The 25,883-nt window shown below is 39.7% G+C and overlaps 1 protein-coding gene across 4 annotated transcripts in view; it reads right to left on the bottom strand.

Annotated features, from left to right (window-relative positions):
- Positions 1-1,701: 1,701 nt before the first annotated feature.
- Positions 1,702-25,883, bottom strand: part of R3HDM1 (R3H domain containing 1) — a 110,410-nt gene continuing 86,228 nt past the window's right edge. For all 4 annotated transcript variants that reach the window (XM_065880662.1, XM_065880658.1, XM_065880659.1 and 1 more), the window contains 6 exons: positions 13,934-14,037; positions 11,692-11,864; positions 5,810-5,954; positions 4,343-4,425; positions 3,783-3,867; positions 1,702-3,046 (listed from right to left, as the gene is read on the bottom strand). In XM_065880662.1, the coding sequence (XP_065736734.1) occupies positions 2,685-3,046; positions 3,783-3,867; positions 4,343-4,425; positions 5,810-5,954; positions 11,692-11,864; positions 13,934-14,037 (952 nt within the window). In that variant the 3' untranslated portion in view covers positions 1,702-2,684. The remainder of the gene's footprint in view (positions 3,047-3,782; positions 3,868-4,342; positions 4,426-5,809; positions 5,955-11,691; positions 11,865-13,933; positions 14,038-25,883) is intronic.

Here is a 25,883-nt window from a genome sequence, read left to right as displayed (position 1 = left end):
ACCCAGAGCCTGTGCTCCACGAGAGAAGCCACTGCAATGAGAAGCCCGAGCACCGCAACAAAGAGTAGACCCTGTTCGCCGCAACTAGAGAAAGCCTGTACACAGCAACGAAGACCCAGCACAGCCAAAAAAAAAAAACAACAAAAAAAACACGTAAGCCATATTCTCAGTTTTCTAATACATAAGGTAGCAGAAATGCCCACAAAGTTATTAAATACCCTCTATCATCCCCCAAGGGGCTGCTGGAGCTGCTAATATTGGCACAGGTAAGAATAACTCATCTTACTGATAGAAGTACTACCTTCCCCTAAATATGGTCAGTGCTCTGGGAAAACCCACAGCCAGGACTGTGGGACATCTGAAGCTGCCTTTAGGAAGGTTTAGGGTATGGGCCAAATCACACCTTTAAATGCCTCCTGTGTATGCTTCTTCCTCCCATCGTTTTTCTATAGGTGAAATCAGATTTTAGATCAAAACAGGAGAATATAGTGTAGGGAATGCGTGCATAGTTTTGTAACGTGTGTGCTGGTGGGGTGATGTCAGCAGTATTCCCATGTGACTGTCGGGGGACAGGGGTGGAGTAGCCTTGCTCCGCTTTCCTCTGGACAGTCTTCAGCTCCTCCAGGGTAAACCAAGGGTCTAGAGCAAAACTTTAGGTGTAACGTACAGCACGATGACTAGTCATTAATACTGTGTTGTACATTTGAAAGTTGCTAATAGATCTTTAAAAAGTCCAAAAAAAGAAACCTTACATAGGTTTACCAGGCTTACTGCTGCAAAAGTTAAAGAGAATATTCAGAGAATTGAAATAGACCATAGGATTGTAGTTTTGTTTCCACCCCCATGATTAAATAATAATTCTTGCTGCAATGTTGGCCCTAATTACGTGTCCTCTCCATCTCTGACTCTCTACAGTCAAAAATTAAATTCACCAGTCCTCGAAAGTGAGCGATTTTCACAGTCCTCACTCTTCTTTCTCTGTGTATGGCTCCTTAATCTGACATGGTTTAAAGGCAGCTCCCACTTCTCCCAGGAGCACAACATTCATAATTGGGATGCACCAGCTTGTGGGGAAGTCCGGGATTCCCCGGGACGAAGTAGGGCTTTGCGAATGCTCTAGAAGGAGTGAACATCTGCACCAGAGCCTGGTTAACACCTACTGCTCTTGAGTTGCAAAGTAAACCCCTAGCCTGGGCTGGAAGCCAGTCAGGCTGATGGCTGACTGCCCTGCCTCCGACCCCTACTCTGGGTTTCTCAGCGGTTTGACTTTGCTGGGCTAACAAATGGTGAAAGCTTTCTATAAAGTATTTGAGCTAAACGGGACAACTGGGTGCTCAAAATACCAGCTAAAAACACAAATTCTTTACCGAACTGAACATAATGTTCTATTTTCATTGTAGATGAAATGTTCTATTTGTTCCTATTTTCATGTTCTATTTTCTGACTATAAGTTTGTTCATACTCAAAATTGTCTACAATTGACTGGAATTAACTTATGAGAGAACGAAATGACATGAGTCATACCCACAAGAAACACTCCCACAGAGAAAGTGATGCTTTGTGGAATATTTGTAAAACGAGGCAGTTTACTGTCTTTCATCTTCCTTAAGTCTGAAATTGAAATCTTCAAGACAGGTTAAGTCTTCAACACTGACTCTCATTGAAAAACATGACTTTAATTTACAAAAGACAAAGTGGGTATACATTTGTAAACATTTATTCTCTTGAACTGAAAAAGGCTTGCATCAGCACACATTGTACAGCCTTGCGAATTGAAAAAAAGGTTCCTTGTTCATAAGTGCAATGAATCTTTGATGTCCAGTGATCCGCTGCAAACAATGAAAACACATTCTAAACCACTTGAAGAAGTTTCCAGCATTCATCAAATGCATGTCCTCAGGTGACAAAAAAAATCCACAAGGAAGGGAATGAAAATAAGTGGCATTTAATTATTGGAGGGAGATGTAAAAAAAAAAAAAAAAAGTGGAAGTATTTTCCTGCCTAGGATGATTCCTATTCCCCTTTGAACCTAAGTGGTTTGATTAAGAGGCGTTAAGAACATAATTTAATTTACCCTTAATATTCATACGACCTAAGTGTATAAGGAAAAGACCCTACGAGGGAGTTCTCTATTTTCTGGAAATTGTTTCTGTGTTTAGAGATACAGGGGAAGAGTAATTTTCTATTTGTGGGCTCTCCTTAGTCACCCTCCAGCCCCCCAAAGATAGTGCATGGTTGTGACTTGGTTATTACACTCCTGCATTCTTTTTCCCCCAAATTCTATGTTGGGTCACACTGTGCTGGCTGCAAAAAAGGAAATACAGGTTTGCAACTGGTCGTAATCATTCTGAAGAATGATTTGCTGTACAACAGAGCTTTGGATCTGATACAAGAATTCAGAAATATAAAACAAAATAACTATAAAAGTTAGGAGGCAGTTGAACAGCATTTCCTCAGAAAAAGCTGCTAACTCTGTATCATTCCGATGTGGATTCCTACAGTCATTTGGGGTGAATTTTCCCCCCTTTGCTGGATCACTGGCCTGTCTTCAGAAGTTGTTAACTCCACGACCACACATCCTAGGAGTCTCTATCATGTTAACATAACAGAAGCTCCAAATACCAAGCCAGTTAAAGATGGGAGAGGACGGGGGAATCACAAAGGCCATGGGTCCAAGGTGGCTGTTACTGAGAACTTGCCCTTTCCAAAATGTGAAAGTCATAGTGCTTCTGGCTCGTTCTCAGCTTAAACTTGTTAACCGAGTTAATCTGTTTCTTCAGAGCATTCTGCGCGGCGGAGATGGAGGGGAATGTGGCTAAGACAGTGTACGTGGAGGCCAAGTCACTGGGTTTAGAGCGTTCGGGGTTGACAGTGCTGTCCCCGCTGCCACAGCAGAGGGGGTGACGACGCAGCTGGGGCTGGGACTGGGGGTCCCGGAGCCACCGGATCTTGGCGCCAATTTTAAAGAGTTCCCCAAAAAGCTTCTCGGCTTCCACGCGAGTTATTCCATCTGGTAGTTCAGTAATTTCCAAGACCTTCCCAACAACTAGAATGGAAAAGGTGTACAATTAATAACCCCTGTTACCCACAGGTGGGCAAAAAGTACTGCAGACACAAATATGACACAGGAAACGAACATAACTTTCTGAAACCATTCAAATCCACAGAGTTATACGTGTTACGGCCGTCTTCTAAACATTTCCTACCTACTCCTCAGGCGGCCACACTGGCAGCCTCACGTACAAAACGCAGCCTGTGCAGTGGCGTCTCCAAACTAGGTGTGTGATCCTGGGCACACAGGTTCCTGCACTTTTAATTCCCATTGTAAAACTGCACAGGATCTTTAAAAGAGCACCTGCCCTAACGCCCCCAAGGCTGTTGAAAAGCAAGTTAAGGCACCGACTTGAAAACACCCTGCCATAGAAAGGCAAAGTATTTTGTTTGTTCAGCCTGTCGCCTAAAGGGTGTAAGGACTATTTCCTTTCTCAAAGAATACAGAGGCAACGCGTTTCATTCTACCTGTTCCTCTCTCACATCTCTTTTGAATCCCTTTGGTCCCTTCACCCCTCCTAAACCCACCTGTACCTCAGTACTCTCAAATTCTGAAACGAGACGGAATCAAAAGAACACGTTCAAGAACCCTACACTATAGATGGCATAATTTTCTAAGACTCTGTGCAGGACTCTAGAAGAGGAAAACCCGTTTCTGTGGTGTGGCAGTTTTACAGACTGTCAGGCCAACAGTTTGTAGAACCACATCCGGATGCCTCTTGGGGACACACCTGCTTCTCCTGCACCAAGGTCGGTGGATGCGGCTTTTTTAGCTTGTTTCCTTCCTCGGTTTCCATGCCTGCTGCCAGACTGACCCTGAAAATCCACAAACATGAATAATAAGGTTAACGATGCCGCAAAACGTGACTGCAATTGTTCGACCGCTTAACGCATAACCATACTCGGTCTGGGTTTTCTACTTCAGCAGAAAAAAAAACCCAGTTCCAGGCCTTCTGAATTCTGCCTCGGCGGCAGGGGTACTTTGGCCTGTCACTATCACCAGGCACTTGCCGAACAGTCTTTTGTAAGTGAGAGCGCCCAGTGGCCTCCACCGCCCCCCAATATCTGGACTGCGCTCAGGGACCCCTGCTCTGCCAAGCGGCCCACCACCTTCTCCCTCTCTCTGCTCTCGGACAGGCCAGGACAACACCGATACATCCACTGGCCCAGGCACACAGTTCTCCTTAGTGTGCGGTGCCAACTCGGGGGCCAGGGCACTCCACACGCTCAGCAACAGAAGCATGATGCTCTGCCAACAAAGCCCAGGAGGTCAGACAGCAGGCTCTCACACCTGTTGGGCTGGTATGTGTCCGTGCAGAACAGCAGGAGGGTTGTACTGCAGGGGCTGGCCAAGTAACGGGTATCTGGCATCTCCTGAAAGTTGATAAAAAACGATTTTTACGTTTTCCTCGGGTATGAAATACTTCTCAGTTTTCTCAACTGTCTCAGGATGAGACGGGGAAACATGTTTAGTATAATAAAATAGTGTAGGTATTGACATATTTTTTTAAAAGAATTAAAAGCCTCCATCTAGCCTTTAAAGAGCTGGGGTAAACTTCTGAAAGGACTAAGAACTAATAACAATGGTTATGAGGGAGGTTAAGTGGTACGAGCTGGGGAGACAGGTTAGCACGGAGAGAACAGCTCTGTAAACCTTAACATTCTATGAGAAATCCACCAAAGTAACTGTAATAGCTCATTACGCCCACTTGAGATGCTAAAATCCGCATTTTTCTCTGATGCTTAAAAATTAACAGAAGTTACATTCCAGGGGATGGAAAAAAACCTTGGAAAAACATGAAGCTCTCTATCTCTCCAAATTCATTATTAATTACTATAAACATATGCCTTTATACATATACATATCCTCATGCAAACATTTTTCTAGGCTTAATCAATGGGTATATTTACATTCTAGGTCTTGGGTCTGCTCTTAAGCTCGCTTTAAATGAAAGTCTGTAACAATATTTATAATGTAAACTTGCTTAGAAAGACTGGCATAGTTCCTCAGTGTTGCTCATCAGCAAGCAACCCCTTCCTAAATCAACAAGTGAGGGGTAGTCAGGATGGAGATACTCCAATTATTTTCTTTCACTCATGAGTGCCTATGTCATCCCATGGAAAGGGCTTCATAAATGCTGACTGCAAAAGCCTTGTCCTGGAGAATAATGTTCTCACTTGTTATATTCTCATTTTATTTTAACTGTAAATCCCCCAAGGTAGCACACTCAGCGTCTGGAGAAGGGTTATGCGTAGCTGCTAGGACAGCATCTTCAGGAAACCATACAGTGTTTCTCCTGACACTTTCCTAACAGAGAGAACCAAGGCATGAACCTCCTGTCACTCTTTTCTTTTTCTTTTTTTTTTTTTTTTGCGGTACGCAGGCCTCTCACTGTTGTGGCCTCTCCCATCGCGGAGCACAGGCTCCGGACGCGCAGGCTCAGCGGCCATGGCTCACGGACCCAGCCGCTCCGCGGCATGTGGGATCTTCCCGGACCGGGGCACGAACCCGTGTCCCATGCATCGGCAGGCGGACTCTCAACCACTGCGCCACCAGGGAAGCCCAGTAATTAATTATTAATTGTGATGAAACCTTAAGGTTAGGAGAGTGAATGGTAATAAATAAAGATGCCTGAGTGAGGTGAAAATGCAGTCCTGTGGAATAATGAAAGGTAGTGGTACCAAGTAAATCACAAAGTGACTGGGAGTGGATGTCCTAAAATTCTCTGAGGCTGTGACTAGCTTTGTGCACACTTACCTTGCCCAGGGACAAAGGGTCTAGAAAACTGGGGTATGATGGAAAGTGGCGGTCCAGAGGGACGGACAGTTTTCAGGGTAGACAGCTGAGCTGGTGCTGGCGACTGAGCTGGTGAAATAATGGGACTACTGAGTTGAGGACTGTGCTGCAATTATATCAAGAAAAAAGGTCAGCATTTTAGGCTTTTTGCAAATTTCCTTTTGGACAGAAATTTTTACTCTTTCTGATTACAGATATGTACTTGTTACACCACTGCAATAGGTACTTTGTTATTAAAAAAGTTAAAACAGTATAGAAATTTATAATTTCCAATCCCCAAGGATAAACACTGGTAAACTGTTTCCATGCACATGCATCCATACATCTGTTTTACAAAAATGGAAACAGACTATACATCCTATTTCTGAATCTTGCTTTTGTACCTTTACAATAATATTGTAGATACTTTTCCATGAGAGAATATACACATCTACTTCATTCTTTTTTTCATATTAACTGTTTATTTTAAACTTCATCCTTAAAACAGTTGCAAAAATAGTCCAAAAAATTTCAGATTTCCCAAATGTTAATATTTTATTATATTTGCTTTCTCTCTATATATATAGTTACTTCTTTTCTGAACTATTAGAGAATGAGTTGCTCACGATACCACTCTATTTCCAATATAGTTAGTGTCTATTTCCTAAAAACAAGGACATTTTCTTAAATAAATAACCACAGTGAATTATCAAAATCAGGTGACTAATGACATAATATCACATAATTGATATAATTTATTCAAATTTTGCCAACTGTCCCACTAAGGTACTTTATAGCAGAAGAAAAAAAGAAAGAAAAACTTCTTCCTTCTAGTACAGAATCCACTGTAGAATCAACTGCTGCATTTAATTGTCTTGTCTCTTTAACCTTCTTCACCTAGAAGAGTCTGTCTTTCTTCTCTCTCATGATTTTGACATTTTGAAGATCAGTTTCTGAAGGTCACTCTGAAGACCAGTTATTTTGTAGAATGGCTCTCAACTTGGGTTTGCCTACTGTTTCCTCATCAAAAAGCTTATGATATACATTTGGGGAAGGGAATTCCAGAGAAGTGATGTTGTGTCCTTCTCAATGCATCCTGTGAGAAGGTACATGCCATCCATTTGTCACCACAGTACTGGTGATGTTTCTTTTGGCTGCTTGGTTAAGGTGGTGTCTGCCAGGTTTCTCCATTGTCAAGTTACTATTTTTTCCTTTCTAGTTATAAATGTCTCGTGGGGAGATCATAGTATCTCTGAACAGAGACAATTTTACTTCTTCATTTCCAACTGGGACACATTTTATTTCTTTTTCTTACCTAATTGCATTGCCTAGAACCTCCAGTACAATCTTAGTTGGTGAAGATACTTCGTATGATATTTACCTTTTAAGATCTGTTAAGGCTTGGGGACTTCCCTGGTGGCGCAGTGGTTAATCTGCCTGCCAATGCGGGGGACACGGGTTCCAGCCTTGGTCCAGGAAGATCCCACATGCCGCGAAGCAACTAAACCTGTGCGCCACAACTACGGAGCCTGTGCTCTAGAGCCTGTGAACCATAACTACTGATTCCGTGTGCCACAACTACTGAAGCCCGCATGCCAAGAGCCCACGCTCCACAACAAGAGAAGCCATAGCAGTGAGAAGCCTGTGTACTGCAATGAAGCGGAGCCACCACTCGCTGCAACTAGAGAAAGCCTGCACACAGCCACAAAGACCCAATGCAGCCGTAAATAAATAAATAAATAAATTAAAATAAATAAATAAAATCTGTTAAGGCTTTACATGTGGCCTAACAATAAAATCTATCCAAGAAGATGTGCAGTGTGCACCTAAGAGGAATGTATATGCTGTTGTTGTCAGGTAGTCTGTGTATGTTTGTTAGATCTAGTTGGTCACTGTGTTTAAGCTAATTTTTTACTTATCTTCTGTCTGGTTGTTCCATCCATTATTGAGAGTAGGGTATTATGTCTCCAACTATTAATGTAGAACTGTCTATTTCTCCCTTCAATTGTGTCAGTTTTTGCTTCATATATTTCGATGGTCTGTAATTAGGTGTGTAAGAGTTTAGAATTGTTATATCTTCTTGCTGTATTGAACCTTTTATTAATATATAATATTCTTTGTATCTTGTAAAGTTCTTGGATCTGATATTAGCATAACCACCTCTGCTCTCTTTTGGTTATGATTTGCATGAAGTATCTTTTTTCATCCTTTCACTTTCAATCTATTTGTGTCTTTAGATCTAAAGTGAGTCTCTTGTAGACAGCATATAGTTAGATCATGTGTTTTTATCCATTCAGTCAATCTGTCTTTTGAATGAAGATTTTAATCCATTTCCATTTAAAGCGATTACCAATCAAGGGGGATTTAATTTTATCATTTTGCTATTTGTTTTCTGTATGTCTTATTGCTTTTTGTCCCTCATTTCCTGCACTACTGTCTTCTTTTGTGTTTGCTTGATTTTTTTGGTACTGAAATGTTAAAATTCCTTTCTCATTTCCTTTGGTATACATTCCATAGCTTTTTTCCTTCGTGGTTACCTTGGGGATTACACCTAACATCCAAAAGTTAAAATATAATGCTCAAATTTGAATTTATACTAGCTTAACTTCAATAACATACAAAAACTGTGCTCCTCTGTCTCTACCCCCTTTGGTTGCTGATGTCACAAAATTACATCTTTATACTCTATATGCCCCCAAACAAACTTATAATTCATTTTTTTTTTTTGGCCGCACTGCATGGCATGCAGGATCTTGGTTCTCTGACCAGGGATCAAACCTGTGCCCCTTGCAGTGGAGGCGCAGAGTCTTAACCACTGGACTGCCAGCGAAGTCCCAAACTTATAATTCGTTTAAGTGCATTAGTCTCTTAAGTTATGTAGAAAACAAAATGGGGAGTTAGAAATCAAAGTTATAACAATACTGTCTTTGAGATAATTGTTTAAAAAATATTAATCTCTTAATTCATGTAGAAAGCAAAAAGTGGAATTATAAACCATTGGAACAATATTACTAGCTTTTATAATTGCCCATGTACTTAACTGAGAGCTTTTCCCCCCATATGGCTTCATGTTACTGTTAGCATATTTTCATTTCACTCTGCGGGACTCCTTTGAGAACTTCTGGCAGGGCAGGTCTCAAATTTTCTTATCTAGGAATTCTTAATTTCTCCCTCACTTTTGAAGGGCAGTTTTTTTTTTTTTTTTTAATAAATTTATTTATTTATTTTTGGCTGCATTGGGTCTTCATTGCTGCACATGGGCTTTCTCTAATGCCAGTGAGTGGGGGCTACTCTTTGTTGGGGTGCGCAGGGTGCGCGGGCTTCAGTAGTTGTGGCTTGCAGGCTCAGTAGTTGTGGCTCGCGGGCTCTAGAGCACAGGCTCAGCAGTTGTGGTGCATGGGCTTAGTTGCTCTGCGGCAGGTGGGATCTTCCCGGACCAGGGATTGAACACGTGTCTTCTGCATTGGCAGGCGGATTCTTAACCACTGTGCCACCAGGGAAGGCCCTGAAGGACAGTTTTGCTAGATATAGGATTCTTGGTTGACGGTTTTTCTTCTTGTAGCACTTTGAATATATCGGCCTGTTGCCTCCAGTCTCCAAAGTTTCTGATGAGAGATCTGCTGATAATCTTTTTGACGATTCCTTATATGTGGTGAGTTGTTTCTTTCTTGCTGCTTTTAATATTCTGTCTTTGTCTTTCTAAAAATTGATTACAGTATGTCTCAGTGTGCATCTATGAGTTCACCTTACTTGGAGTTTGTTGAGCTGCTTGATGCTTACATTCATGTCTTTTATCAAATTTGAGAAGTTTTCAGCCATTATTTCTTCAAATATTCTCTCTGTCCCCTTCTCTCTTCTCCTTCTGAGATAGCCACAGTGTTGGTCCACTTGGTGGTGTTCCATAGGTTCCTTAGGCTCTGTTCACTTTTCTTCATTCTTTTTTGTCTGTTCCTCAGACTCAGATCATTTACATTGTCCTACCTTCAAGTTCTCTGATTCCTTCTTTTGCCTGCTCAAATTTACCAATGAATTCCTTTAGTGTATTTTTTCATTTTAGTCATTGTATTTTCAGCTCTAGAATTTTTCCTAAATGTCACAGAAATTTATTTAATAATTTACCCACTACTGAATATCAGCTATTTTCAGATTTTCAGTGTTACGACAGAGAAGAAAGAAATATCCTTGCAAACGTATTCTTGCATGTTTGTTCCACAATTTTTACTAGACAAAGTTCTAGAAGTGAATTTCTAGAATCAGAGGCCTTCCACACTTTGAAAAATGTTACTAAACTGCACCCCAAAAAGAGTTGCATCAATCAATTTACCAAGAGTCACAAGAGAGTTTACAACTGGATATATTTGCCAACACTGCAAATTAATAGTCTTCCTAAATATCCCAATTATACAGATAAAAAAACTATTTTTATATTTTTATCTCTTTAATGGCCACTGGCCATTTATAGTTTGTGAGCTAGCTTATAAGTGACCGTTGCCTTTTTATTTTGATATGATTTTGTCACGTGCATTGACAATTTTTTTTAGTTTGTCTTTAAAAAAAAATTAAAAACCTTTCAATGTTGTAAACAAACTTTCAAGTATATAAAAAATTTCAAGTATATAAAAGTATATACTCATCATAGACAGATAAGTATAACAAATTTCCATATACTCATCATCCAGCTTTGATTGTGATATCCCCTGCTTTTTTTCTTACTAGACAATTTAAAGGAAATCTCAGATTATCACAGTATTTCACTTGTAAATATTTCAGTATATAAATATTTCTATCTAACAGATAAGAACTATTACAAAAAAACCCACCTTTATCACACTAACAAAATTAACATACTTAACTGTCCACTTTTTGCCCCAAAATGTCTTTTGGCTGTTCAGTATCCAAGGAAGATCGCCATATATTGCATCTGATTGTTATAACTCTTAAGTCTCTTTTAATCTACAACAGACTCATCCTTCATTTAAAAATGCCATTTATTTGTTAAAGAAATAGGCCAATTTATCCAATAAAATATTCCACTGTACATATAAATTGCTTTATATTTTCTTCCTTTATTTTCTGTAAATTAACAGCTAGACTTAGAGAGGCTTGATTAGACTCAGGTTCAATATATATATATTTTTTGGCTGCACTGCACGGCTTATGGGATCTTAGTTCCCCGACCAGGGATCAAACCCGTGCCCCCAGCAATGGAAGCTCAGAGTCCTAACCACTAGACGGCCAGAAAATTCCCAGGTTCAATAGTTTTGACAAGAGTATATCATAGGTGATGCTTCTAAACCACATTAGGAAGCAAATAATGTTTGGTTGGCCCAATTTAATTGATGCTACAATTGAACAGTTGCTTCAAGTGCTGTCTGCCTAATCTACCCATTTTAAAGTTCCCCATAAATCGTTTCCTAATGTTTCTGGCATTTGCTGATGATGTTTCCCTGTTCATTACTTTAACAGGATTCCAAAATAGTGATTTTTAAATTCTATCATTGCTTTTAAATTTATTAGTTGTATTTCTTCTATGATGAAGAGCATTCCCTCATCAACTTTCTGGCTACAGTAAAATACAGTTCAGATGGGAAAGGTAGGATAACAGCTTAATTCATTCATTTTCTTTACCAAATTTCAGATCTAGTTTATCTTCTGAATTTTTAAATTAAAAAAATTTAAATTATGCAAACGTTGGGAAACATATTTAAATATTGAAATAAACTGTCTGGATATAGAGAATGTTCAAACTTCTTTACTAATTTGTTTGAGAAGATTTCAAATTCGGCATCAAGTCTTATAGGTTGGTCAATCTTATGTACCTAAATATTGAAAGTTTTAAAATTATAATAAAAGAAGCATCTTACCTGAACAATATTGTCTATACTGCTAAATTCCACACACTTCTGTCCTCTCTGGTGATCACAGTAATATTTGTTTTGCTTCCACAGTGGGGGTGAATGGGCACGAGACTGTGGATTGTTTGGTACACTGAGCTGCATCATCACCATTCCGCCACCAGCTGGTGGAGGTGGCACAGCTGAAAATCAGAATCAGGACACTGCAATTAGCAAACTTTAGCAAATAGCTGGTATCTTTAAACACCAAGATAATGGCAATAATTTTACATCTCTGAAAAAAATTTTACTGCTATTTATGCAAGCCAGATTTAAACTCTAATGCTTATACCACATACAAGTGCTGTGTTTAAAAAGACATTGAAATTGACTCTGTAGACCTAAACATCTCACTTAACCTCAACATAGTAAGTCAGGAAAGTCCAATTATCTACAACAAGACCTAGTATAGAGTAGGACAACTGCGACATGATCTACAAAAGTGCTTAATTTTTAAAATAAATTCATTTTCAAACGAGCATTATTCTAAATACATAAAGGAACACTGGGAAAAATTAGTATCCTATAGAAATTTTGACATACAGAGAAAAGTCGTCTTTTGAGTGAATCGGTCTCATGCGGTGGGAAAAAGTTTGGGATACAGGAATCAGAAAGCACAATTTCAGTGCCCTGAAATGTCCTATAACTCTGGGGAAATTATTTTTCCTCTTTTATCGTATTTTCTCGCCTGAAAAAGGCTAGGAAGACCTCCTTGGCTGACTTTAAAGAGTTATAATAATCGTATGCATGTACAAACACTGCTAGCTGTACAGTACCTGTGGACTACAATATCTACCTTCTTATCTGATTTATTCCTGCCATGGCACTGGTACTGCAGCACTACTAGTATTCGGAATGTAACTCTGCCACTCACCACTTCAGTGTAAGGTAAGGTGCCCTGTGCCCCACCTCCAGGGCCACTGTTTGCATTGCAGAAATCGTAATGGTAGTTTCCAATTCCCCAGAAATAGCACCACCCTGACCTGGCTAGGCACACCATAGAAGGGCTGACTGCTTAGGAACATCTCAAGGTTCTCGTTGGCCACAGCAGCCCATGCTGATGCAGCCACTATTAATCATGTATTTGATAATCATTTATTGTTTCTCTGCTTCTTTGAGATTACATATGTCAACAGATCATTACAATAAAATATGATAAAGGATTGTTTAAGACACTATGGAAGCAGAGAAAATGAAGCAACAAACTCTGTTTTAAGGACTGAGGAAGGCTTTGCAGAAGAGGTGATTTCTGAGTCAAACTTCAAGGATAAACAGGATTCTGGCAAACTGGATGGCGGACAGGCATGCCAGGTGGAGGGAAGAACAGGTACACAAGTATCTTTGGCATGAAAGAGCATAGTATATTCTACAAATAGAGTTCTGTATGACTTGAGCATATACGTATAAATAGAAGGCTTAATTGCTAGGGAGTGTAGATGGAGAATCTATGCAAATTTTTAATTCAGAGGAATGACATGAAGAGACATCTGTTTCAGGACAGTGATTCTTGAACTGTGTATATATGTGTGCATGTGTTGTGGAGGAGGAAAGCTGGACATGGGGCAACATGAAATAAGCAAAACACATAAGAAATTACTGTGAAGACATGAAAAGAACTGACCAAAAGTAGAGGCAGTGAGGAAGGAAAGACGGTACCAGCTTTGAGGAAATGGTGAAGCCTGAGTGTGAAAGGGGAGAACGGAAGAGAGTTATAATTTTGTCATTTGTATTGGACCCTAGATAGAAGGTGAGGAAAGGGAGGCAGGAAGAGGGAGAAATATTAAATCTAGTGCCCCGACACATCCCTGAGTAGGAATGTCCAGCAGGCAGTTGGCTATGTGGTCTTGTCTTGGCAGAAATAAAATTTGGGAGACACTGGCAAAAAGCCGTTGTTGAAACCGAGGAAGTGGTTGGACCTCCGAGGAAGAAGCTGAAGAGTAATGAGAAAAGGTATCCCAGAGAACATCAATACTTATGAGGCAGGCAGGAAGGAGAGCCTGAGGAGGAGAATCGGAGAGCAGCGGCAGTGGTAGCAGGGGAAAAGGAAGAAGTGGGCGGAACCTGTTAGCTCTGATTTCTCATGGCACCCTGCATACTCTGGGTACATCTCAGCACCTAACAAGTTGAAAACCTTTATCTAGAAATGTCCAAAGAATTTATTTCTCAAATGGACAAACCATTGCCTTCTTTTTTTCCAATTGTCTATTCATACCTGCACACTGGTGGCCTTGAAGCTGCTGGGAATTGCATGGTGAAGTAGTTCGAGGCAACTGTACTTGTTCTGATCCTGGAGGTTGCAAGTAACCTACTGAGGAGCTATGGGGAAAAAATTCAAACATACACAAAAACACAGCACAATGAGATGGAGATGACTGTAAAGATTCTTTGAATGAACAGTCCTATAAATTTATTTAAATAAAATTATTTTTCAAGTAGGTCAGCTTAGTAAAAGTCAAAACTAACTCTTTTCTAAACTGAGAGTTATAAATAATTACTTTTTGGATAAAAGTCACCTTGTTTTTGACAATAACACAGATTTTAAAAAATAACTCCTGATTTCATTGCTCTTATTCTTTTACGACTTATTCTAAATATGATTTTTGTACTGTTCAAATAATTATTTTAAAAAGAAGAAAAATAACTCACTAATTTTACAGAATAAAAAGGTACTTTATTTGGATCTCACTAAGCTATACTTTAGAAGAGAGAATATGCAGTTAGACAATGATGAGACTCAGAAAAAAATACATTATTCCCTAAAAAATGTGCTAAGGACATAAGGTACTATCTAAGGAATAAAATAAACAATAGAACATGATTCTGACATATTCTAATAGAAATACTGACAAAAATAGAAGGCTGTTATTGTAAAACCATTAAGCTATTACTGTATTTTTCAATGGTTAGTCTTTGAGAATCAAACTAATATGGGATTTGTCATAATATGTCTTTAAAGTTTTCTCCATTTAGCAATTTCAAGAAAATAGTGAAAATCATAGAGCAATACTGTGAATTCTTTCTGAGAATTCTCAAGGAATCAGAAATCTTAATTTATTATAAAACCCTGTTACCACCCTTTTTTAATCATTTAAATCAACTTACTTTACATGGTATATTATTTCTTAATCTAGCTTTAACAACTTTTTGCATTTACATCTCACATAACTGCATCAAAAATACTACGTTAGATCCAAGTACTGAATTACAGAAAATACAGGGAGACATGTTAAACAACACCATGATTACACAATCAGTCAAATCCAGACTCTGGGACACTCTACAAGACAAATGTGTGAAAACATAAGCAGTACTTGTGAGGTAGCTGGTAATACAAAGACCAACTGGATATTGGATATAATTAAGAAATTAACTGTTAAATTTTTTAGAATGTGAAACAGTACTATTAAGTTAGGTAGGTTTAAAAAAACCTTTTAGGGATACCTATACTGAAATACTCGTGAATGAAAATAATATGATACCTGGGTTTATTTCAAAATAATATGGGAGGAGGATGACATAGAAGTTTAAACGAAAACAGATTAGTCATTAGTTGATAAATGTACAAGCTAAGTGATGGGTACATGGGGGTTCAGTACACTTCTGTTTACAATTATGTATATTTAAAAATGTCTGTAGGGACTTCCCTGGTGGTCCAGTGGTAAAGAATCCGCCTTCCAATGTAGGGTGCGTGGGTTTGATCGCTGGTCCGGGAACTAAGATCCCACATGCTGTGGGGCAACTAAGCCCGCGTGCCTCAACGAGAGAGCCCAAGTGCTGCAAACTACAGAACCCACGTGCTCTGGAGCCCTTGCGCCACAACTACAGAGCCCACGTGCCCTGGAGTCTGCATGCCACAACTAGAGAGAGAAAACCGCACACCACAACTGGAGAGAAGCCCAGGTGCCACAGCTAGAGAGAAGTCCACATGCTGCAAAAATGAGCCTGTGCACCACAACCAAAAAAAAAGAAAGAAAAAAAGATCCTGCACACCACAACGAAGACCCGAGGCAGCCAAAGGAAAAAAAAAAAAAAGGGACTTCCCTGGTAGCGCAGTGGTGAAGAATCTGCCTGCCAATGCAGGGGACACGGGTTCAATCCCTGGTACGGGAGGATCCCACATGCCTCAGAGCAACTAAGCCCAAGCGCCACAACTACTGAGCCCGCACGCCTAGACCCCATGCTCCACAACAAGAGAAACCACTGCAATGAGAAGCCTGCACACCGAAACGAAGAGTAGCCTTCGCTTGCTGCAACTAGAGAAAACCCGCACACAGCAACGAAGACCCAACGCAGCCAGAAATAAATAAATTTATTAAAAACAAACAAACAGGGCTTCCCTGGTGGCACAGTGGTTGAGGGTCCACCTGCCAATGCAGGGGACGCGGGTTCGTGCCCTGGTCCGGGAGGATCCCACATGCCGTGGAGCGGCTGGGCCCGTGAGCCATGGCCGCTGGGCCTGCGTATCCGGAGCCTGTGCTCCGTAATGGGAGAGGCCACAGCGGTGAGGGGCCCGCGTACCGAAGAAAAACAAAAACAAAAAAATCCAAACAAACAAAAACATTAAAAAAATGTACCAAGGACCTAAAAAACAGTCATATCTTATGATTTATTAATCCCACTCTAAAGACCCTATAAAAATGAAGAAATTCAAGTTGCTCACCAGGGTTAATAAATTATTGTATATTCATAAAATCAAACATTAAAAATTATATTTACAAAGAAATTTTTAATAACGTGAAAAACCCTACGCCACACGAACAAAAAATATCCAATAGTATCACAACTATGTTAAAACTACATACAAAGACTTCCTTGGTGGTGCAGTGGTTAAGAATCCGCCTGCCAATGCAGAGGGACATAGGTTTGAGCCCTGATCCGGGAAGATCCCACATGCCGCGCAGCAACTAAGCCCGTGTGCCACAACTACTGAGCCCACGTGCCACAGCTACTGAAACCCGTGTGCCTAGAGCCCGTGCTCTGCAACAACAGAAGCTACCACAACGAGAAGCCCGTGCACTGCAACAAAGAGTAGACCCGCTTGCCGCAACTAGAGAAAGCCTGCGCGCAGCAACAAAGACCCAACACAGCCAAAAATAAATACATAAATAAATTTATTTAAAAAAACCAAAAAAGCTACATATGAAAAGAAAAAAGATTGAGAGAATAATATGAACGTGACAGTAGCAGTTAACTTTTCCAAAAATGCACACATGCATTTAATAATTCTAATTACTAAAAATACCCTATGAAAACTGCCTGAAAAGTTCAACTTTTAAATGCTGTATCAGGGATTTAATATCAACTAATAATCTGAATCTCCTTCAGAAGTCTTCAGAAGTCACAGTATGCCGTGTGAAGACAATTACACTGTTCTTCTGAAATATAAGTCACCTTCAATTCATTTGAAGGGTAGACTTCAGTCAGGTTTGCTGTCTCTGGAAGAAAATATTAGCTTTCTGCCTTATAAGCTCTTTGCAATTCAAGGTGACTTCTACCTTATGTATTTTTGTGATGAGGATATCTAGCTAGGACAATATAAACAAACCCTCCACCAATTAGAATTTGACCAAACTATATGCTCAATTAATGAAAATAAATGCCAAATAAAACTTTTATTGTACAATATTTGGAGTTTTCCTTACATGCAAATGGCCAATTTTTCTAGGCTTTCTGGTTAAATGTTTATATTCCTAGAAGTATTCATTTATAGCTCACCTATTTCCAATGTGAAAGATTAAAAAAAAACAGTATACTAAAAAACAGAGAAGAGAAAACACTTAAAAGCAAAACAGAAATGGTGTAGGGACATCTGGGATAAGATTGTTGTGTTCACTGAGAACCGAATCTACTTTGTGTTTCCCGGCAGCTAAGACAAGTTGGCGAACCCAGAGGATACTAAGACTCTGCCAGGAAGATAAAGGAAGCAAACATTTAAGCCTCTGGCAGACGCTGGGTTACAGGCATATCATAATTGTATTCTATGTTGAATTTAAAGCAAGTAGTTAATTATAGAGGAATTTAGTCCTTTGATAGAAGACATGAAACGCAGTTCATAACTTTACCAGGAAACTGAGAAGCTGAGGGGGAAATCTTGCCTGAAGAGAGGATTACTTCCTGTTAAAAAATAGGTAGGATGTAGAATTACTTGCAGTAAGGGCTAACACTTTCCTTAAAATGAACTTTGTAGTTTTCAAGTACTTGAATGAGACCCAAGGGTCTGCACTGCACATTTCACATAAAAGATGCCTTTGGCTTGAGAAATATAAGGGTAGCTATTATCACACACAATCAACCACAAAGATATCTGTGGTGCTCCTGGGAGAATGACTGAATTTGAGAAGGGCCATACTCTAACCACCCCACTAGTATAAACTGGTTATTATCAAGCAGCTCTGTCAGTGCAGAGCTAACGGATATATCACTTTAGTAGCTCACTGAAGTGGTAGCAAACATTCACCAAACAGCAATTTTAGCTTTAGTATAGCTGATCCTAAGGTGCTCTTTTTAACAATTACTTAGCTGCTTATTAAGTCTGTGAGACCGTAAAATTGTCACTGGCACTGAGGACGATGCTTGTATGCCTGTGTGATACAGCTGAAGAACACGTATCCCATTCCTCAAACAGCTTCATAAAATCTTTTAAATATAATTTCAAAAGACAGGATGCCAGAACAGTATAATTTCTTCTTTTTTGAATCAAATTTCACCAATTAGAGACTGACTTCTGGCATGACAGCATGAGTTTACCGATCTGCTTTCCCCACTGAAAGTGGTGAAAGCTATAAAAAAGCCACCATTGAAACCCTATGGAAATGATCCTAAGGATGAAGAGCAAACTAGAAACATCCATTCAAGAACATGTATGAAAACTCAGTAAGAAAAGTGAGTTTGGGGCTTTCCTGGTGGCGCAGCGGTTGGGAGTCCACCTGCCAATGCAGGGGACACGGGTTCGTGCCCTGGTCCAGGAAGATCCCACATGCCGCGGAGCGGCTGGGCCCATGAGCCATGGCCGCTGAGCCTGCACGTCCGGAGCCTGTGCTCCGCAACAGGAGAGGCCACAACAGTGAGAGGCCCGCGTACCGAAAAAAAAAACCAGAAACAAACACGAAAAGTGAGTTTGATATTTGAACCAATACTACTCCTTCCTGCCCCTCCCAGTTTAGTGAAGTACAGACTCTACTCCAGACAGCTGTAGCCAAGAACACAGAGCTCCCTCTCCCCACAGCACCAGAGGGAGGATTTCTTCCTAGGAGGAGTGGTATGTCAGCTTTCTCATCCTGCCCTCAGGTACCTGTTGCTGAAGCTAAATCTGGGGTGAATGAACATGAGAGGCGGGAACTCCTTTCCACCCAACCTCCGCTTGTACAACAGAGGGTCTACTGTGGGTGTGATATGCAGAGAATACTGGGGCCCTGGCCTGATCACCCTTGCCCCAGCTCCTGAAGTGGTGATTTTTCACACTAGGAGAGGTAAGCCAGTGATCCTAGGCTGTGGTCTCCCCACCCTCTACCAAGTGCTCAGCTCATAGGATAGGGTGTCACTTTTAGAGAAGCTAATCACTGTCCAAATCCCCAGCTTCTGAGCCCTGGCTCAGAGATTTTTCTGGGGAGAAAAGAGGCTATAAAAATACACCTAATGTATTCTCCAAAGAACTGTCTTTTTAAAAATTTATTTATTCATTTATTAGTTTTGGCTGCGTTGGGTCTTCATTGCTGTGCATGGGCTTTCTCTAGTTGCGGCGAGCGGGGGCTACTCTTCGTTGTGGTGCATGAGCTTCTCATTGAGGTGGCTTTTCTTGTTGCGGAGCACAGGCTCTAGGCGCACAGGCTTCAGTAGTTGTGGTATGCGGGCTCAGTAGTTGTGGCTTGTGGGCTCTAGAGTGCAGCCTCAGTAGTTGTGCGCACGGGCTTAGTTGCTCTGCAGCATGTGGGATCTTCCTGGACCAGGGCTGGAACCCGTGTCCCCTGCATTGGCAGGCGGATTCTTAACCATTGCGCCACCACGGAAGCCCTCCAGCTTTTTTTTGTTTGTTTGTTTGTTTTTGCGGTAGGCGGGCCTCTCACTGCCGTGGCCTCCCCCGCTGCGGAGCACAGGCTCCGGACGCGCAGGCTCAGCGGCCATGGCTCATGGGTCCAGCTGCTCCGCGGCATGTGGGATCCTCCCGGACCGGGGCACGAACCCACGTCCGCTGCATCGGCAGGCGGACTCCCAACCACTGCGCCACCCGGGAAGCCCTCCAGCTTTTATTAATTACAAATAATACTGCAGTAAACACCTTTAGCATTATCTTTGCACCTTTGTGCTGGTATTGCAACCAGATAAATTTCTAGAAATAGAACTACTGGATTAAAGGCAGATTCTTAACCACTGCACCACCACGAAAGCCCCAAAAGAACTGTCTTTAATTGCAACAGAGTGGGACGACGTTCAAGCCTACAGGTGCTTTCAGGAACAGTGATGATTGTGGTAAAGACAACTGGGAAGAGATTCAAGATTCAGGCTAAACTGTAGGCTTGCTAGTTTGCAAGAGGGAAACAGGTAAAAAGACAGCAGGAATGAGCCTTCCTTATGTCAGAATAAAAATCAAATATTGACTACAGAAACTTTTTCTTCAAAGGAGACAGATTTTGATTGAATTACTTTGTAGAGCAATTTATGAGTCAGTGCATTATTGAAAACAACAGAGTAATCAGCTAGCAGTTAGTGGATGTTGTCAAGGAAAAAGAGAAATAGAGTCCAACCGAAACCACTGTGATTCCAGGATGACTGTGAGAATACCCAAAATAGTTTTCCCTGCTTGAGGAAAAAAATCAGAGGCTGAACATTTGCTGGTGGTGGGAGGTTTAAATAGACTTCATTAAAATAATCCAGTCAGTCACTAAACAAATTAACAAGTGAACAACAATAACCAGACCTGCTACAATACATTATCTAAGATGTCTGATTAAAAAAAAAAATTTACAAGGCATGAAAATAAACAGTAAGGTGTAACCCATACTTTGGATGCAAGCAGGGAACAGAAACTGCCTGTGAGAAAGAACAGATTTTTCACATTTATCAGAAAGGCTGTAAAGTAGCCATTACAGACATGTTCACAAAACCAAAGGAAACCATGCATAAGGAAGTAAAGAAGGAACGGTGACAAGGTTGCATTAACAAATAGAGAATATTGGGACTTCCCTGGCGGCACAGTGGTTAAGAATCCACCTGCCAATGCAGGGGACACGGGTTCGAGCCCTGGTGGAGGAAGACAGATTAAAAGAGATTATATAAGTTAAAGAACAAAGAGAAAAAGGAACACAGAAAAAAGAGCTTCAGAGAAATGTGGGGTGTTGTTAAACAAACCTACACATGTATAATGGGATTATCAGAGAGGAGAGAAAGCAGCAGAAATGACATTCCAAGAAATAATGGCTGAAAACATCCCAAATTTATTGAAAAACAATAACCTACTCATCCAGAAACCTCAACAAACTCTAAGCAGAATAAATGCAGAGATCCAAAGAGATACCATAGTAAAAATGCTGAAAGTCAAAGACACGCAGCAAGAGAAAAATGACTAGTTACTTATAATGTAACCCCAGTAAGATTAACAGCTAACTTCCCAGCAGACAAGATGGTCAGAAGGCAGTGGGAAAACATATTCAAAATGGTCAAAGGAAAAACCTGTTAACAGAGATTCCTATATCCAGCAAAGCTACTTTTCAAAATGATGGCAAAACTAAGACTTTCCTTAGTAAATACAAACTGTGAATTTGTTGACGGCAATAGGCACTTTACAATAGGCACTAATTAGAACAAACACAAAAAGATAAAGAGTACAGTATTATGGACTGAATGCTTGCATCCCTCCCAAATTCATATGTTGAAACCCTAACCTCAATGTAATGGTATTTGAAGATGGGGCCATGAAGAGGTAACTAGGTTAGATGACGTCATGTGGGTGGAGCCCTGGTCCAATGAGATTAGTGCTCTTATAAGAAAAGACATCAGAGAACTTGCTCTTCCTCTGCTTGCACAGGCTGAAGAAAGGCCAAATGAGCCCACAATGAGAAGGTGACCATCTGCAAACCAAGGGGAGAAGCCTCACCAGATATCAACCCTGCTGGTACCTTGATCTTGGATTTCCAGTCTCCAGAACAGTGAGAAAATAAATTTCTGTTGTTTATGCCACCCAGTCGTTATGGCAGCCTGAGCAAACTAATACAACCAAGAACAGGTAATTATGTAATTGGAAAGACTGTAGAAATACATATTTTCCCTCCTTTCTTCTGATTTTAGAGGCAAGTGTATAAAATAATATGTATATAATATAATGTTGGGCCTATAACATATACAAATGTAACATATTTGCCAATAATAGCATGAAGGATGTGGGTGGGAACAAAGCTGTATGGGCTAAGGAAATGCCTACTGATGGTAAGGTAATAGTTATAACAATGTATTGTGTTTGTAATATTAATATAATATGTATAACAAGAATACCAGAAAAAAGGGGGGAAGAGAATAGAGCAGTGTAGCAGTAACTTTTCTTTATATCACTAGAATTAAACTAGTGTAAATCAGAAGCTGACTTGGATAAGTTAAGACATATATGGTAAATCCTAGAAAAACCACTAACAAAAACCCTCTAGAAAAGTAAAATAGAAAGAAATTAAAATGCTGCATTAGGAAATATTCATTTAATGCAAGAGAAAGCAGGAAAAGGAAGAATAAAAAAACAAACACAGGAGATAGAAAACAAAAAGCAAAATGGAAGACATAAGCCAAGTACATTAATAATAACATGAAATGTGAATGGATTAAATGATTCCATCAAAAGACAGAGATTGTCAGGATAAAAAATGATCCAACTATATGCTGTCTACAGGAGACACAAAGGCTGAAAATAACAGGATGGTAAAAGATATATCACACAAACAGTAACCACAAGAAAGCTGGTATGTCTATATTAATATCCGACAAAACAAACTTTAAAACAAAAACTGTATGAGATAAAGAAAGCATTTCAGAATGAAAAAGGGTCAGGGAAATATAATAGTTGTAAACGTATCAGCTCCTAGTAAAGGAGCACCAAAATACATGAAACACACACTGAAAAGAATGTAGAGAAATATACAATTCAATGATAGTAGCTGGAGATTTCAACACTCCACTTGCCTTTTTTTTGGCTGCACCGTGTGGCTCGTGGGATCTTAGTTCCCAGACCAGGGATTGAACCCAGGCCCACGGCAGTGAAAGCAGGGAGTCCTAACCACTGGACTACCAGGGAATTCCCAACACTCTGCTTTCGATAATGAATAGAACAACAATACAGCAGATCAACAAGGAACAGAAAACCTGGATAACACTATAAACTAATTAGACCTAAGAGACATCTACAGAACACTCCATCCAACAATAACAGCAACAATACAATCTTTTCAAGTGTACGTGGAATATTCTCCTGATAGACCATATGCTGGGCCATAAAATGAACCTCAGTAAATTTAAAAGGATAGAAATAATACAAAGTATGTTCTCCAACCACAATGGAATGAAATTAGAAATAAACAGCAGGAAAAAACTTGGGACACACACAAGTAAGTAGAAATTAAACACCACAATACTATGTTACCAATAGGTCAAAGAAGAAATCAAAATAGAAACCAGAAAATACTTTGGGATGAACGAAGATGAAGATACAACATGCCAAATCTTATGGAATGCCACTAAAGCAGTGCTTTGAGGGAAACTTATAGCTGTAAATGCCAATATTAAAAAAGAAGAAAGATCTCAGATCAATAACCTACACTTCCATCTTAAGACATTGGGTAGAGGGCTGGGGGACAGATCACCAAACCAAAAGCAAGCCAAAGGAAGTAAGTAAGAAAGATTACAGTGGGAATAAACAAAATAGAGAACAGAAAAACAAGATGAAAATCAGTAAAACCCAAAAGCTGAAAAGATGAACAAAATTGACAACTTTTTGTTAAATTGACCAAGAAAAAAAGAGAGAAAACTCAAATTACCAGAATCAGAAATGAAGAGGGGAGATTACTAGACTAACTACAGAAATAAAAAGGATAATAAAATAGTATGCAAAACTGTATACCAAGAAAATAGATCAAATTCCCAGAAATATACCAATTGCCAAAACGAACTCAAGTAGAAACAGATAATCAGAATGGATCTATAACAAATGAAGAGATTGAAGTAGTAATCATAAAACAACTTACACACACACACACACACACACACACACACACACACACGCCCCTGCATAGAAGGTTTCACCACTGAATTCTATCAAACATTTAAAGAAAAATTAACAATAATTCTTCATAAACTCTTCCAAAAAACATAGAAAAGAACACTTCCCAACTCATTCTATATTACCCTAATACTAAAACCAGACAAAGGTACCACAAGACCACAGACCAATATCTCTTATGAATATAAATGCTAAAATCTGCCCAAGTGTGATTTATCCCAGGAATGCCAGGGTCATTTAATATCTGAAAACCAATTAATGTAATACATTATATTTTCTCAACATGATACAGAGTACCTATGAAAAATCCACAACTAACATCTTTATTAAGGTGGAAGACTGAATGCTGTCCAGTCATGAAGGAGACAAGGACGTCAGCTCTCACTACTTGTATGGAACAGTGTACTAAGCATTCCAGCCAGAGCAATAAGGCAAGAAAATGAAATAAAAGGTACTCAAATTGAAAAGGAAGAAATAAAACAATTTCTTCACAGATGACAAGATCATGTATATGGAAAATCCCAAGAAATCTATTTAAGAAGTATTATAACTAGTAAATGAGTTCAACAAAGTTGTAGGATACAGGATCAATACACAAAAAATAGTCTGCATTTCTAGACACTTCCAATGAACAATCAAAATGAAATTAAAACAATTCCATTCATAGTATCATCATGAAGAATAAAACACTTAGGAATAAGTTTAATAAAACAAGTGAAAAATCAACTCTAAAAACTACAGAAGCATTGTTGAAAGAAATTAAAGATCTAAATAACTGAAAAACATCCCATGTTCATGGAATGGAAGAATTAACATAGTTAAGATGCCAATTTTCCAAATTAATCTACAGATTTGACACAATCTCCATCAAAATCCCAGTTGACTTCTTTGTAGAAATGGATAAACTGATTACAAAATCATATGGAACTGCAAGGGACCCAGAATAGCCGAAACAATCTTGATAAGAGAACCAAACTGGAGGACTCACACATCCTGATTTCAAAACTTCATCAATACAGTGTGGCACTGGCACAGGATAAACAGATTAGTAGAAGAGCACTGACAGTCCAGAAATAAACCCAGACATCTATGATCATCTGATTTTCAATAAGGGTACCAAGACCATTCAATGGGGAAAGAACAGTCTTTTCAACAAATAGCACTGGGAAAACTAAATAGTTATGTGCAAAACAATGAAGTTGAATGCTTGTCTCATACCATATAAAAAATTAACTAAAAATGGATCAAAGATTTAAATGTCAGACCTAGGGGCTTCCCTGGTGGCGCAGTGGTTGGGAGTCCGCCTGCTGATGCAGTGGACATGGGTTCGTGCCCCGGTCCGGGAGGATCCCACGTGCCGCGGAGCGGCTGGGCCCGTAAGCCATGGCCGCTGAGCCTGCGTGTCCGGAGCCTGTACTCTGCAACGGGAGAGGCCACAGCAGTGAGAGGCCCGTGTACCGCAAACCACCCCCCCAACAAAAAAAAAGATTTAAATGTCAGACCTAAAACTATAAAGTTCTTAGAAGATATAGACATAAATCTTGGTGATCACAGACCTGGAAATAAATTCTTTGATATGATACCAAAAGCATGAGCAACAAAAGGAAAAAAAGATAAAATGGACTTCATCAAAGTGAAAAACTTTTGTACTTGAAAGGACTGCGTCAATAAAGTGAAAAGACAACCCACAGAAAGAGAGAAAATATTTACAAATTATATATGTTAAGGAACCTGTACCAGAATATATGAAGAACTCTTACAATTCAACAATAAAAAGACACACAACCCAATTAAATTGAGCAAAGGATCTGAATATACATTTCTCCAAGGAAAATATACAAATGGCTTAAAAAGCACAGAAAGACATTCAGTATTATTAGTCACCAGGAAAATCAAAATCAAAATCACG

The sequence above is a fragment of the Phocoena phocoena genome, chromosome 7 (assembly GCF_963924675.1).
Source record: "Phocoena phocoena chromosome 7, mPhoPho1.1, whole genome shotgun sequence".
NCBI classification, from domain to species: domain Eukaryota; kingdom Metazoa; phylum Chordata; class Mammalia; order Artiodactyla; family Phocoenidae; genus Phocoena; species Phocoena phocoena.
The sequence above is the reverse complement of the archived record's forward strand: the minus strand, read 5'-3'. Positions and strand labels throughout refer to the sequence as shown.